Below are 16,006 nucleotides of genomic sequence, written 5' to 3' on the forward strand. Positions count from 1 at the left end.
TCATATCTGGGTCCCACATAGTTCTGTTATCTTAAGTGTTTGTTTTTGCTGTTCGGAAACTTTGAACACTGTGACTTCCATGGCGGGGGCTTTTCGGTCTTGATCTTAACTAGACGCTTGCCATCCATAGCCAACGGACCTATTATCTCGCTTGACCTCATTTCTGTCTTCTGTGACCGAGTCAAGTGAGATACTCAGGATTGATTTAGTGGCCGCGCTTCATACCAGGAAGTTGTTCCCTTCTTCCCTTGTTCACTCCCCATCACTGAACAAAACAGAACTCGATAGGTTAAGAACAATATGGCGACCTTAACTAGGCATCAGTATTCTTTACAGCTGCCCAGTTGTTGAAGGGGAGTGAACAAAGGCAAAGGGGAGGGAACAACTTCATGGAATAAATCACAGCCATTGGCTGAGTGATAAAGAGGGAGGGAGGATCACAGGAAAGAGGTCCTGCCGCTCTGCTTTCTGACCCATAGAAGGGCTCTGATGTACAGTAAACCAAGTGGGGTGGGCAGGGTGCCAGAACCTCTGCTCAGCGTGAACAGGAAGGTGGCCCCTGCGTCTTTAACCAGTTGCTTCCTGAGAGATAAGGGCCGGGGAGGGGGGGGGGGTTGTAACAATGCAACAGCGTTGGGGAAGTGGAGGAGCAGACGTCGCTCTACTGGGAAGTGGAGGAGCAGACGTCGCTCTACTGGGAAGTGGAGGAGCAGACGTCGCTCTACTGGGAAGTGGAGGAGCAGACGTCGCTCTACTGGGAAGTGGAGGAGCAGACGTCGCTCTACTGGGAAGTGGAGGAGCAGACGTCGCTCTACTGGGAAGTGGAGGAGCAGACGTCGCTCTACTGGGAAGTGGAGGAGCAGACATAATTTCAAATGGTTTAGGTCGTATCTTTATGTTGTGTTCACCTTTAAACTCTTTCTCACACCAGTAGTGAAAACATGGTTGAATTCCACTCAGAATGAAACAGCACTGATAAAGAAGATCCTATAAAGAGGAGGAGCTGGGAATCCAGCCGATAGAACATACCTCATAGATAAACGCCTGCTCTCTGGAAGCCATGATTCAGGAATATAAATAGACCCAGTCATCATAGACGCAGGCCCCATTGTTTGAAAACAGTCCAAGGAAAAGGTCCATGTAACAGTAACCCAATCCTCAGCCCCATGTTTGAAGGCTTAGCGCGGGCCGGGGCCCCATAAACTGTATCATCTCCCGGCTTCTCCCTCCTCCCTCACTCAACATACAGTGAATGGAAGCACAGGAGCCATCTCGGTCTGTTTTCTGTCTCATGGATTGAATAATGGTGGCGACTCTCTCCAACCGATGTTTACACCCATCCAAAGCTTTTAAATCCATAATGGGGATTGTGTAGAGCATTGGGAGGAAATGAGCCTTCTCTTATGGCCAGTTTTCTACATCACAGGAAGTGCACTAGGGATGCTCTTTATGTTTGTGCCAACTACCAAACTCTCACCTCCCTCTCTTTCTCTCCTCGTCTCTGCAGATTGTCTTTGAGGCGGTGAGCACAGGACAACGAGGCCTACTGGCCATCAAAGGCATCATCTTGCAAGGCCACCAGTGCAGTAAGTCTCCACTGCTACGCACGCACACAATGAATGTGTTATGTAGTCAAGTCCCATAACTCACTGGGTTGTCACTCTTCAGGCCCCCCCCTCCCTTATCTCTCGCTCCTCACTAGTTATATTGCTGTCACCTACCAACCCATGTCTTTGCTATATAGTGAACTCCATATCGGTATGTTACTGGGCAATATATTTCCAGCTCGTCCTGTGACATGAATGAAGCCAGGATATACTACACAGCCCATCATATTAAATGTGTTTCACTGAGATAAAGGCAAAAAGAGGGGAGGGGAGCAAGCTTCCTGTCGTTCTCCTGCTCTCCAGGAACGACTCCCTGATACACAATCCTCCCCCAGATTTGTGAAATTCCGTGTGAGTAAGCTAGACTAATTGCCTCGGATAGAACGCACAGATCTGCTTAGCCATGTAGCCAGGTGCCGAGGAAGACCCCTCTGCCGAGGAACAGTGAATGTGTGAGGATGAATGTGTGAGGATTCACTGTGAGCGCATAGATCGGCCCTCACACCGCACACATTATGTTGAATGAAGATATAAACACGCAGAAACATCTCACATTTTCAGTTTTGTATAGTTGTTTTATTAACAACGTCACTGCGTAGAGTGGTGTGTCCCTTTCCAAAGGCACTCAACAGATTACGTGTCAACAGACAGAGGTACTTAGCCTCATGAGAACGTTGACTTCTTTCTGAGTTTGGCCCAGGTTCAGGTTTGTTTTCCAGGTGAAGCAAGGCAATACCATTAGCCCTCAGCTCCAAAGATTGGGGAGTGCTGAGCTGGGAGATATCAGGCCCGCCGTTACTTCACAGCTTTTTTAATTGCCTACCACAGTGTTCCGTGGCATGTACTATAGTGTACCTCATCTCAGATATCAGAATCAAGGTCGTCGCCCGCCACGGCCCGCCCGCTTCCAACACGGAGAGACAAGGGGGAGCTAATTAAAAAGTCCTTTACATAATTTGATTAGCATGGACTTTCATCGTTGCGTTAGTGAGGTGGTGATCCAACTTCCATTAGACATTCAGATTGACCCAGATACGTCAGCTTTGTTGTTAGTTCAGCTGTCTAAGGGGACAACCCCCCCCCCCCTTATCTCTCTCACACACACACACACCGTATCAACAAGGCTACAAGGAAGCATGTTTTGTTCCCTGTAATGGGAATTTCAAGATGGGGGGAGGAGAGCAGTCATTGATAAAGTCTATCAAAATCAATCTAGTTTAATTACAAGTTGCAACAGACACCTCCAGCACAGAAGCAGAGAAAATGCCTAACTGGGCTTCTCTAAGCAGGCCGTTATGTTCTAATCACACAGCACCAATGTTATGTAAACAGCCACCGAGAGGCTTGTAGGAATTCACAACGTCAGCTGCTACAGATTCACACAGTGCCACAGAATACAATAGCAATCAGTATCCTCTGTCCTTGTACCTCCAGTCTGGCGTCAATCACTGTCAACAGATATGAATGCAATCCATAACATTCAGTAACAAGTTGTGGCTATCAACCCATACACAAATGAGTGTCACAAATAGAACACTGGAAATCAGGTGTATTACAGAAAGGGAAACATGTAAATGTGCTAAGTATTTGATAATTGCTGTAAACTGAATATGAACTTTATTCATCTTAAATTTCCCCATTACACCACCAAAACACAGGGTGGCTGAACACAGGGGCAAGACATTTGTTTTTGGCCCCGTTTTGATCTGCTCCTTGACCCCTACCCCCCTCTCCTCACACACACCCCTGCTTTCGCATTTCCCCGCTATTGTTGCGTCGGTGAAAACTTTATTCTAATATCCTTGAACTCTGGAGAGATACGACAGGTTTGTACTTCCCCGGCTTGAATATTTTCACCAGGGCTTATTTTCATGCTTCCTGACCTCCTCTCACCACTGTAATACCCTGATTGAAAATGCTGTCCCAGAGACTCCTGGGAAGAAGGTAAAAAGAAAAAAAAGTGTGGAATCCATTTTGTGATTGAATCTCGTCAGATTTCACCCTGTGTGGCTCAAGCGATCAGACCAAGGTTAGGCCAACAGAGAAGAAATGTGATTTGTTTTTGGTGGGATTAAAGGATAATAGGCCATTTAGGTGAAAGCGGGATACCTAGTCAGTTGTAACACTTAATGCATTCAACAGAAATGTGTCTTCCGCATTTAACCCAACCCCTCTGAATCAGAGAGGTGCGGGGGGCTGCCATAATCGACATCCACGTTTTCGGGACCCGTGATTAACTGCCTTGCTCAGGGGCAGAATGACAGATTTCTATCTTGTCAGCTCAGGGATTCGATCCAGCAACCTTTCAGTTACTGGCCCAACGCTCTAACCACGCCCCTGTTTAGTATGACTTGCGGAAGATGCTATATACAGTTGAAGTCGGAAGTTTACAGGTTTTTCAACCACTCCACAAATTTCTTGTTAACAAACTATAGTTTTTGCAAGTCGGTTAGGACATCCACTTTGTGCATGACACAAGTAATATTTCCAACAATTGTTTACAGGCAGATTATTTCACTTATAATTCACTGTATCACAATTCCAGTGGGTCAGAAGTTTACACACACTAAGTTGACAGTGGCTTTAAACAGCTTGGAAAATTCCAGAAAATTATGTCATGGCTTTAGAAGCTTCTGATAGGCTAATTGACATCATTTGAGTGAATTGGAGGTGTACCTGTGGATGTATTTCAAGGCCTACCATCAAACTCAGTGCCTCTTTGCTTGACATGGGAAAATCAAAAGAAATCAGCCAAGACCTCAGAAAAAAATGGTAGACCTCCACAAGTCTGGTTCATCCTTGGGAGCAATTTCCAAACGCCTGAAGGTACCATGTTCATCTGTACAAACAATGGTACGCAAGTATAAACACTAGAGGTCGACCGATTATGATTTTTCAACGCCGATACCGATTTATTGGAGGGCCAAAAAAAGCCAATACCGATTAATCAGATTTTTATTTATTTATTTATTTGTAATAATGACAATTACAACAATACTGAATGAACACTTTTATTTTAACTTAATATAATACTTCAAAATCAATTTAGCCTCAAATAAATAATGAAACATGTTCATTTTGGTTTAAATAATGCAAAAACAAAGTGTTGGAGAAGAAAGTAAAACTGCAATATGTGCCATGTAAAAATGCTAACGTTTAAGCTCCTTGCTCAGAACATGAGAACATATGAAAGCTGGTGGTTCCTTTTAACATGAGTCTTCAATATTCCCAGGTAAGAAGTTTTAGGTTGTAGTTATTATAGGAATTATAGGACTATTTCTCTCTATACCATTTGTATTTCATGTACCTTTGACTATTGGATGTTCTTATAGGCACTTTAGTATTGCCAGCGTAACAGTATAGCTTCCGTCCCTCTCCTCGCTCCTACCTGGGCTCGAACCAGGGACAGTGTAACAGTATAGCTTCCGTCCCCTGAACCAGGAACACATCGACAACAGCCACCCTCGAAGCATAGTTACCCATCGCTCCACAAAAGCCGCGGCCCTTGCAGAGCAAGGGGAACAACTACTTCAAGGTCTCAGAGTGAGTGGCGTCACCGATTGAAATGCTATCAGTGCTCACCCCGCTAACTAGCTAGCCATTTCACATCGGTTACACCAGCCTAATCTGTCACAGGAAGGCCATAAAGATCATCAAAGACAGCAATCACCTGAGCTACTGCCTGTTCACCCCGCTAACATCCAGAAGGCGAGGTCAGTACAGTTGCATCAAAGCTGGAACCGAGAGACTGAAAAACAGCTTCTATCTCAAGGCCATCAGACTGTTAAACAGCCATCGGCCCTAATTAATCGGCCATTCCAATTATTCTGTCGACATCTAATAAACACCATGTGACCACGCGGCCGTCATACTGCTCAGGAAGGAGACGCATTCTGTCTCCTAGAGATGAACGTACTTGGGTGAGAAAAGTGCAAATCAATCCCAGAACAACAGCAAAGGACCTTGTGAAGATGCTGGAGGAAACAGGTACAAAAGTATCTATATCCACAGTAAAACGAGTCCTATATCAACATAACCTGAAAGGCCGCTCAGCACGGAAGAAGCCGCACATGGGGACAAAGATCATACTTTTTGGAGAAATGTCTTATGAAACAAAAATAGAACTGTTTGGCCATAATGACCATCGTTATGTTTTGGAGGAAAAATGGGGAGGCTTGCAAGCCAAAGAACACCATCCCAACCATGAAGTACAGGGGTGGCAGCAGCATGTTGTGGGGGTGCTTTGCTGCAGGAGGGACTGGTGCTCTTCGCAAAATAGATAGCATCATGAGGCAGGATAATTATGTGGATATATTGAAGCAACATCTCAAGACATCAGTTAGGAAGTTAAAGCTTGGTTGCAAATGGGTCTTCCAAATGGACAAGCATACTTCCAAAGTTATGGCAAAAAGGCTTAAGGACAACAAAGTCAAGGTATTGGAGTGGCTATCACAAAGCCCTGACCTCAATCCTATAGAACATTTGTGGGCAGAACTGAAAAAGCTTGTGCGAGCAAGAAGGCCTACAAACCTGACTCCGTTACACCAGGTCTGTCAGGAGGAATGGGCCACAATTCATCCAACTTATTGTGGGAAGCTTGTGGAAGGCTACCCAAAACGTTTGACCCAAGTTAAACAATGTAAAGGCAATGCTACCAAATACTAATTGAGTGTATGTAAACTTCTGACCCACTGGGAATGTGACGAAAGAAATAAAAGCTGAAATAAATCATTCTCTCTACAATTATTCTGACATTTCACCTTCTTAAAATAAAGTGGTGATCCTAACTGCCTTAGACGGGGAATTTTTACTAGGATTAAATGTTAGGAATTGTGAAAAACTGAGTTTAAATGTATTTGCCTAAGATGTATGTAAACTTCCGACTTCAACTGTACATGCCCGGCCTATTGGATAGATTGAGAAATGGAAATTCTGAAGGGAAAAAAATGTTTGAATTTACCCACAGTATGCTCAATATGAATGGAATGGAAATGTTAGACTCTAATGAAATTCAACTGATAGTGGATGAGACAATAATACATGCATATCCTTTAATTAGAATGCTTCATATGGTCTAGGTTATTAATGTGTGTGTATATCTATTTTGCAGTGAGCACCCCACATTTCCTTCACATCAAAGGTGTAGAGGTCAACGCCAGGCAGACCGCCACCTTCCAGTGCACAGTCAACGGTCGACCACAAGACACCCACAATCTCTGGTTACAGGCAAGTCAATTTTGACCTTAAACAGTCTTATGCGGTCATTGTAGATCCTTAATGCCACAGTGTTGGTGTCACATGAAGACAAACTGCCATTACCAGACTTCTTGAACCTTGGCTGACATCTGGACCTGAAATGAGAAGCTCTCTGTTTTCCACCGTTCTCTATGACATTACTGTGGAGCGGAAGGATCCAGACCTCTACCTACCTAATGAGGGCCCTACTCTGAACAGACCTCTACCTACACTACTGTTCAAAAGTTTGGGGTCACTTAGAAATGGTCTTGTTTTTGAAAGAAAAACAACAACATTTGTCCATTTTAAAATAACATCAAATTGATCAGAAATACAGTGTAGACGTTAATGTTGTAAATGACTATTGTAGCTGGAAACTGCTGATTTTATTAAAAAAATTGAATGTCTACATAGGTGTACAGAGGCAAATTATCAGCAACCATCACTCCTGTGTTCCAATGGCACGTTGTGTTAGCTAATCCAAGTTTATCATTTAAAAAAAGGCTAATTGAGCATTAGAAAACCCTTTTGCAATTATGTTAGCACAGCTGAAAACTGTTGTTCTGATTTAAAGAAGCAATAAAACTGGCCTTCTTTAAACTAGTTGAGTATCTGGAGCATCAGCATTTGTGGGTTCGATAAGAGGCTCAAAATGGCCAGAAACAAAGACTTTCTTCTGAAACTCGTCAGTCTATTCTCGTAAAACACCAGTCTCACTCAACAGAGAAGAGGCGACTCTGGGATGCTGGCCTTCTAGGCAGAGTTCCTCTGTCCAGTGTCTGTGTTATTTTGACCATCTTAATCTTTTCTTTTTGTTGACCAGTCTGAGATATGGCTTTTTCTTTGCAACTCTGCCTAGAAGGCCAGCATCCCGGAGTCGCCTCTTCCCTGTTGACATTGAGACTGGTGTTTTGCGGGTACTATTTAATGAAGCTGCCAGTTGTGGACTTGTGAGGCGTCTGTTTCTCAAACTAGTGTGTGTTGCTTCACAGTCCCTGCTGTTCCATAAGGTGTTTTTTTTCTTGTTTTTTAAATCTAATTTTACATCAAGTCAGTTACAGTATTCAATGTGCGACAAAATTAGGGCCTGTAGGACCTGCCTTGTTGATAGTGCTGTTAAGGCAGAGCATCGCTTTATTATAGACAGACTTCTCCCCATCTTAGCTACTACTGCATCAATATGTTTTGACCATGACAGTTTTCAATCTAGTGTTACTCCAAGCTGTTTAGTCATCTCAACTTGCTCAATTTCCACATTATTTATTACAATATTTAGTTGAGGTTTAGTGAGTGTTTAGTGAGTGTTTTGTTCCAAATACAATGCTTTTAGTTTTAGAAATATTTAGGGCTAACTTATTCCTTGCCACCCACTCTGAAACTAACTGCAGCTCTTTGTTGCGTGTTGCAGTCATTTCAGTAGCTGTAGTAGCTGACGTGTATAACGTTGAGTCATCCGTATACATAGAAACTCTGGTTTTACTCAGTCAGTGGCATGTCATTAGTAAAAATTGAAAAAAGCAAGGGGCCTAAACAGCTACCCTGGGGAATTCCTGATTCTAACGGGATTATATTTGATAGGCTTCCATTAAAGAACCCCCTCTGTGTTCTGTTAGACAAGTAGCTTTTTATCCACATTCTAGCAGGGGGTGTAAAGCCATAACATACGTTTTTCCAGCAGCAGACTATGATCAATAATGTTAAAAGCTGCGCTGAAGTCTAACAAGACAGCCCCCACAATCTTTTTATTATCAATTTCTCTCAGCCAATCATCAGTCATTTGTGGAAGTGCTGTGCTTGTTGAGTGTCCTTCCCTATAAGAATGTTGAAATTCTGTTGTCAATTTTGTCATCTGCATATCACTGTGTTATCTCTAGGTTGACAGTGTGTGAGGTAGATCAGTGTGCTATCCGTAGGTTGACAGTAAATGAGGTAATCGCTCCTCTTAACGAATACCTTTCATCCTCGTTAATGCCGGAGATGAAACACTAGCATTAAGTGAAATCCCCCCCGGTGACAGTAATGAAGAAATATTCTTGACAAACAAATTGCCACCCCATCTGGTATGTGTGTGTGTGTGTGTGTGTTTGGTTTTGTCGGCGTGTGTGTGGTGACAGCTGTGAGGAAGCCGGGGCGCAGAGAGAACACGCAGCATGGCGCTTGCTGACAGGATTCTCTGTCCCTCTCGCTCTTCAAACAGACCAGGAGACGAACACAAACATACACACAGCCTGCTGACACAACACTCCTGGTATTGCCAGAAGTTGTGTTTGACCCCCTCTTCCAATTTCATGCACCACAAGAAAACATTGGGAGGCTATCTCCCCTAACATAAAGAAAACAGCGGGAGGATATCTCCCCTAATATACAGAAAACAGCGGGAGGATATCTCCCCTAACATAAAGAAAACAGCGGGAGGATATCTCCCCTAATATACAGAAAACAGCGGGAGGATATCTCCCCTAATATACAGAAAACAGCGGGAGGATATCTCCCCTAATATACAGAAAACAGCGGGAGGATATCTCCCCTAATATACAGAAAACAGCGGGAGGATATCTCCCCTAACATACAGAAAACAGCGGGAGGATATCTCCCCTAACATACAGAAAACAGCGGGAGGATATCTCCCCTAACATAAAGAAAACAGCGGGAGGATATCTCCCCTAATATACAGAAAACATCAGGAGGATATCTCCCCTAATATACAGAAAACATCAGGAGGATATCTTCCCTAACATGATGACCAGTGCTCTGTCTGGTCTGTTCTCTCTCCCATCTAAAGTATTGGACCGTCAACGGTTCGGTTTGACCGCTCTGTGACCGTCTGCGCCGATGCCGTTCCCCAGGTGGACGAGACTAGCGTTGCCTGCCAGGCAGCCACGTACTCCTCTCCTATACATAAACAGATCAGCGGAATGTGTAAACCTGCTGGTTAGCCCAATGGTGTTAGACCCTATAGCCTTCAGGCACTCTTCAATAGGTCTCAGCTCATGTGTATACAGTGTTCTGCTTCAATCTGCAGTACAATCTACTGTACTCTAGTCTACACCATGCTGGCAGTGTTGACATCATAAACAAAGTTTGACAAGAGTCACTGCAGACGACTCAATTTGTCAAATGAGGGGAACCAATTTGGATGGGGAATGTGTTTGTCGCAACACTCCTAATGTACAGTTGAATTCGGAAGTTTACAGACACTTAGGTTGGAGACATTAAAACTAGTTTTTCAACAACTCCACAAATTTCTTGTTAACAAACTATAGTTTGGAAAGCTACCCACTGCACAGGTGTATGTTAACTCTTTAGAGACTGGATTTGCACTTTCGGTTTTGGACATTGATCCTTTTACTTTTTGTTTGCAGTGAATGCCACTTTTTGCTCTGACTTTGGATGTAGTTCAAGGTATTGAGTCTCTTTAGATGACCTCTTTGTCAGAGCGTGGCCAGCTAGGTCACAAGGGAGGGCTTGGCATCCATCTCAGAACACTGTGCCTTAGCCATACCTAATGTGCCTGTATCAGTAGCTTAGGCATACACTGCACCCCTAGAATGAACAACAGCTCCCTTTCTGAACAGACCTGACCTCCATATTGCACCATTTAGAAGCACTATCACTGCCTGGAGTTAGAGCTACTGTTTGTGAATCTCACAGGCTTTATTAGCGTACCAGGTCCTCCCTCTTCACCTGGTCTTCCCAAGGTGTGCAAGTGTAACAGTATAGCTTCCGTCCCTCTCCTCGGCCCTACCTGGGCTCGAACCAGGGACCCTCTGCCCACATCAACAACATTACCCATCGCTCCACAAAAGCCGCGGCCCTTGCAGAGCAAGGGGAACAACTACTTCAAGGTCTCAGAGCGAGTGATGTCACCGATTGAAACGCTGTTAGCGCGCACCCCGCTAACTAGCTAGCCATTTCACATCGGTTACACATGGCTAGCACTGCCACACTAGCAACAACAAGCGTGCTCACAGAACATCCAAAGTCTCTCTGACCCCATTTTACTTTGTCATACTTTGTGCATGACATCTACTTTGTGCATGACGCAAGTCATTTTTCCAACAATTGTTTACAGGCAGATTATTTGACTTATAATTCACTGTTTCACAATTCCAGTGGGTCAGAAGTTTACATACACTAAGTTGACTGTGCCATTAAACAGCTTGGAAAATTCCAGAAAATGATGTCATAGCTTTAGAAGCTTCTGAGAGGCTAATTGACATCGTTTGAGTCAATTGGAGGTGTACCTGTGGATATATTTCAAGGCCTACTTTCAAACGCAGTGCCTCTTTGCTTGACATCATGGGAAAATCAAAAGATATTGCCCAGGACCTCAGAAAAAAATGGTAGACCTCCACAAGTCTGGTTCATCCTTGGGAGGTATCACATTCATCTGTGCAAACAATAGTACGCAACTATAAACACCATGTGACCACGCAGCCGTCATACCGCTCAGGAAGGAGACGCGTTCTGTCTCCTAGAGATGAACGTACTTTGGTGAGAAAAGTGCAAATCAATCCCAGAACAACAGCAAAGGACCTTGTGAAGATGCTGGAGGAAACCGGTACAAAAGTATCTATATCCACAGTAAAACCAGTCCTATATCGACATAACCTGAAAGGCCGCTCAGCACGGAAGCCACTGCTCCAAAACTGCCATAAAAAAGCCAGACTACGGTTTGCAACTGCACATGGAGACAAAGGTCATACTTTTTGGAGAAATGTCTGATGAAACAAATAAGTAACTGTTTGGCCGTAATGACCATCGTTATGTTTGGTGGAATAAGGTGGAGACTTGCTAGCCGAAGAACAGCATCCCAACCGTGAAGCACGGGGGTGGCAGCATCATGTTGTGGGGGTGCTTAGCTGCAGGAGGGACTGGTGCACTTCACAAAATAGATGGCATCATGAGGCAGGATAATTATGTGGATATATTGAAGCAACATCTCAAGACATCAGTCAGGAAGTTAAAGCTTGGTCGCAAATGGGTCTTCCAAATGGACAATGACCCCAAGCATACTTCCAAAGTTGTGGCAAAATGGCTTAAGGACAACAAGGTCAAGGTATTGGAGTGGCCATCACAAAGCCCTGACCTCAATCCTATAGAACATTTGTGGGCAGAACTGAAAAAGCGTGTGCGAGCAAGGAGGCCTGCAAACCTGACTCCGTTACACCAGCTCTGTCAGGAGGAATGGGCCAAAATTCACCCAACTTATTGTGGGAAGCTTGTGGAAGGCTACCCAAAACGTTTGACCCAAGTTAAACAATGTAAAGGCAATGCTACCAAATACTAATTGAGTGTATGTAAACTTCTGACCCACTGGGAATGTGATGAAAGAAATTAAAGCTGAAATCATTCTCTCTACTATTATTCTGACATTTCACATTCTTCAAATAAAGTGGTGATCCTAACTGACCTAAGACAGGGAATTTTTACTACAAGTAAATGTCAGGAATTGTGATAAACTGAGTTTAAATGTATTTGGCTACGGTGTATGTGAACTTCCAACTTGAACTGTACATTTACATGATCGTGTGTTGCTGTGTATTTTCCTAACAGGGTATCGGAGGGAGACGGGCCCCGATGAGAGAGACCAAGCCGGTGAACTCCCGCCGCTACACCGCCACGTTTGACGTGGAGAACACCACTAAGGGAGACTCGGGACGCTACCGCTGCATCGTCCACTCAGACAAGGGCGTGGGTGTGTCTAGTTATGCCGACCTGACCGTCAAACGTAAGTCACGTTCTGCTTGTGCCTTCTATATTGACTTGCCAAAAAGACCGGTAATGTTTCCTCACAAATAGGTGCTACGTCAGGGACTACTGTCTGTATGCACTGTGCAGTATACTGTTCATGTTAGGGTTATCCCTATGCATACAGTATCTCTGTTTAAGAGCGAAAGAGTTATGAAATAACATTTCACTTTGACTTCAACTCTAATAGATATTTAATTTAGTTAATTGTTTCAATCAGTCCCAAATTAACCATGCTCTCAGTCACAAACCAGTCTGTCAATATATTGAATAATTTCCAATGTCAAGGCCAGGAGTGGGCCTCTCTCTCCAATCTCCATAGCTCAGGTTCAGCCTCAGTGATTGGCCTCTATTGTACTCTAATGTCTCTCTTAGGAAGTTCAGTGTGAGAGAGAGCTATAATCCTGGCCTGCCAGATAGAGACCTGTCAATCACTCTCAAATAGCCCTGCGCATTTCCACCGGTACACTCTGTCTCTGTGTGCAGCAGGCTCCAGCAGCGGCCTCACTGACAATGTGTCAGAGGAGGAGGAGGAGGTGTGTGTGTGCATGTTGTACTGTTTATTAGGTACGCCACCCCGTTCATGAAAATGGTTCGCTCCTACAGACTATATAAAGCAGGCAGACAGGCATCGAGGCATTGAGTTACTGTTGGATTGAACGTTAGGATGGGCAAAACAAGTGACCTAAGCATCTTTGAGCATGGTGTGATCATCCGTGCCAGGTGCTCCGTTTCCAGTATCTCAGAAACGGCTGCCCAGTGTCTCTCGCGCAACATGTGTAGGGTTTACCTAGAATGACGCGACAAACGAAAAACATCCAGTCAGCGGCAGTCCTGTGGGCGAAAAACAGCTCGTTGACGAGAGGTGGAAGGACAATGGCAAGAATCGTGCAAGGTAACAGACAGGCCACAAACAGTGAAATAACGGCGCAGTACAACAGTGGTGTGGAGAACGGCTTCTCGGAACACACAACTTGTCAGTCCTTTCCACAGATGGGCTATTGCAGCAAACAACCACACCAGGTTCCACTCCCATCAGCTAAACACAACAAGTGGCTCCATTGGGTACAGTATCACTAACACTGGAGAATTGAGGAGTGGGAAAAACATTGCCTGGTCCGGGCAAATCCCAGTTCCTGTTGTGTCATGCTGATGGCAGAGTCATGTGGCGTGAGCAGCATGAGTCCATGGCCCCATCCTGCCTGGTGTCAACAGTACAGGCTGATGGTGTAATGGTGTGGGGAATGTTTTCCTGGCACACGTTAGCTCCCTTGCTAGGTCCCTTGATAACAATTGAGCAACGTTGCCATGCCCCGAAGAATTCAGGCTATTCTGGAGGCAAAGGGGGGTCCGACCCGGTACTAGATGGGTGTACCTAATAAACTGGCCAAGGAGTTTATGTCAGATGTGTCGATGCATGTGAACCCTGGCGTGTGGTTGCCATAGTAAATCCCCCTCCACATGGTTGTGTAGAGAAATGATATACGACGGCTGCCTCCTTTACCACGCCAAATTATGCTTCATCATTTTAAACTCCGTTCTTCTCACGTCCCTAATTGGGGATGTATTATAACAGCAACAACCAGTTCCCTTTTTATTTGTTTAAATTGAGTCGTCTACATTTTTTCATCCCGGCCGTTTGTCCCACTCTCACTGATCTAATATTTAATTTAGGAAACAGTATTTTGATATTCACATCATTTTTATGAATTTGCCAACACCGACTCGGCCACGACTCGTTTTTATTCCTTGTTTTATTCCATCCAATTTATGAGGCAGTGTTTCGTCTAGTGAAGACGTGTGGTGGCTTTGTCAGCAGAGTGCTACACAGCTCTTCTCTGAGTTGGTGACCCTATTGCCCTGGTCCTGTTCTCACACAGTCACAGTAGGAGTGCTGATATAGGATCAGTTTACCCTTTTAGATCATAATGAATAGGATTATATGGGGGGGCTGATCCCAGATCTATTGGGGGGGTGATCCCAGATCTATTGGGGGGGGTGATCCCAGATCTATTGGGGGGGGGAGCTGATCCCAGATCTATTGGGGGGGGGGGCTGATCCCAGATCTATTGGGGGGGGGGGCTGATCCCAGATCTATGGGGGGGGATACTGACCCAAGGACGGTATTTAAAGTCCCAATGCAGCCATTTTTATATCAATATCGAATTGTTTTTGGGTAACAATTAAGTACCTTAGTATAATAGATTTTCATTCAAATGGGCAAAAATAGCTTTTTACCAAAACACCGTTTCCCAAGCAAGAATCTAGCTTGGACTGTCTGGGAGTGGTTTGAGTGGGAGGGGAAACTAAAAACTAGCTGTTATTGGCAGAGCGGTTTGGAACTCTTTTTAATTGGTTTCTATTAACCAATTTACCGCATGATGATGTCACCATGGAAAGCCGACACTCCCGCCAATGCAATCCTGCTGATTAGGAGGTCCTGTGTAGATTGTATTTTCAACCAGTAACTATCAGGAAACAACACTGATTAAATGTTTTCACACTTCTACAGTGTTGGTTTCATCAGCTGTTGTACAATATGATATAAAACACAGGGAAAACTGAATGTTGACTGCACTGGGCCTTTAACCCTGCTGTGGTCATATAGGACTGAACCTGAGGCATGTAGAAGAATGGCTGAGGTTATAAATGATTCACGTTGTACTGTTTAACCCCCACATGGCCCATCAGGTCCCAGAGAGGGACAGTACTATACCACTACTGCCAGTTAGAGGACATGATATGGTAGGATTTATTATTCACCTGGAAAGCTACCCACTGCACAGGTGTATGTTAACTCCTTAGAGACTGGATTTGCACTTTCGGTTTTGGACATTGATCCTTTTACTTTTTGTTTGCAGTGAATGTCACTTTTTGCTCTGACTTTGGATGTAGTTCAAGGTATTGAGTCTCTTTAGATGACCTCTTTGTCAGAGCGTGGCCAGCTAGGTCACAAGGGAGGGCTTGGCATCCATCTCAGAACACTGTGCCTTAGCCATACCTAATGTGCCTGTATCAGTAGCTTAGGCATACACTGCACCCCTAGAATGAACAACAGCTCCCTTTCTGAACAGACCTGACCTCCATATTGCACCATTTAGAAGCACTATCACTGCCTGGAGTTAGAGCTACTGTTTGTGAATCTCACAGGCTTTATTAGCCTACCAGGTCCTCCCTCTTCACCTGGTCTTCCCAAGGTGTGCAAGTGTAACAGTATAGCTTCCGTCCCTCTCCTCGGCCCTACCTGGGCTCGAACCAGGGACCCTCTGCCCACATCAACAACATTACCCATCGCTCCACAAAAGCCGCGGCCCTTGCAGAGCAAGGGGAACAACTACTTCAAGGTCTCAGAGCGAGTGACGTCACCGATTGAAACGCTGTTAGCACTCACCCCGCTAACTAGCTAGCCATTT

The 16,006-nt window shown here is 44.6% G+C and overlaps 1 protein-coding gene across 6 annotated transcripts in view; it reads left to right on the forward strand.

Annotated features, from left to right (window-relative positions):
• The window catches only part of LOC115150117 (receptor-type tyrosine-protein phosphatase mu), a 303,522-nt gene that overhangs the window by 91,117 nt on the left and 196,399 nt on the right, over window positions 1-16,006 (forward strand). For all 6 annotated transcript variants that reach the window (XM_029693071.1, XM_029693087.1, XM_029693079.1 and 3 more), the window contains 3 exons: window positions 1,508-1,586; window positions 6,718-6,833; window positions 12,399-12,573. In XM_029693071.1, coding sequence (XP_029548931.1) covers window positions 1,508-1,586; window positions 6,718-6,833; window positions 12,399-12,573 — 370 coding nt within the window. The remainder of the gene's footprint in view (window positions 1-1,507; window positions 1,587-6,717; window positions 6,834-12,398; window positions 12,574-16,006) is intronic.

The sequence above is a fragment of the Salmo trutta genome, chromosome 2 (assembly GCF_901001165.1).
Source record: "Salmo trutta chromosome 2, fSalTru1.1, whole genome shotgun sequence".
NCBI classification, from domain to species: domain Eukaryota; kingdom Metazoa; phylum Chordata; class Actinopteri; order Salmoniformes; family Salmonidae; genus Salmo; species Salmo trutta.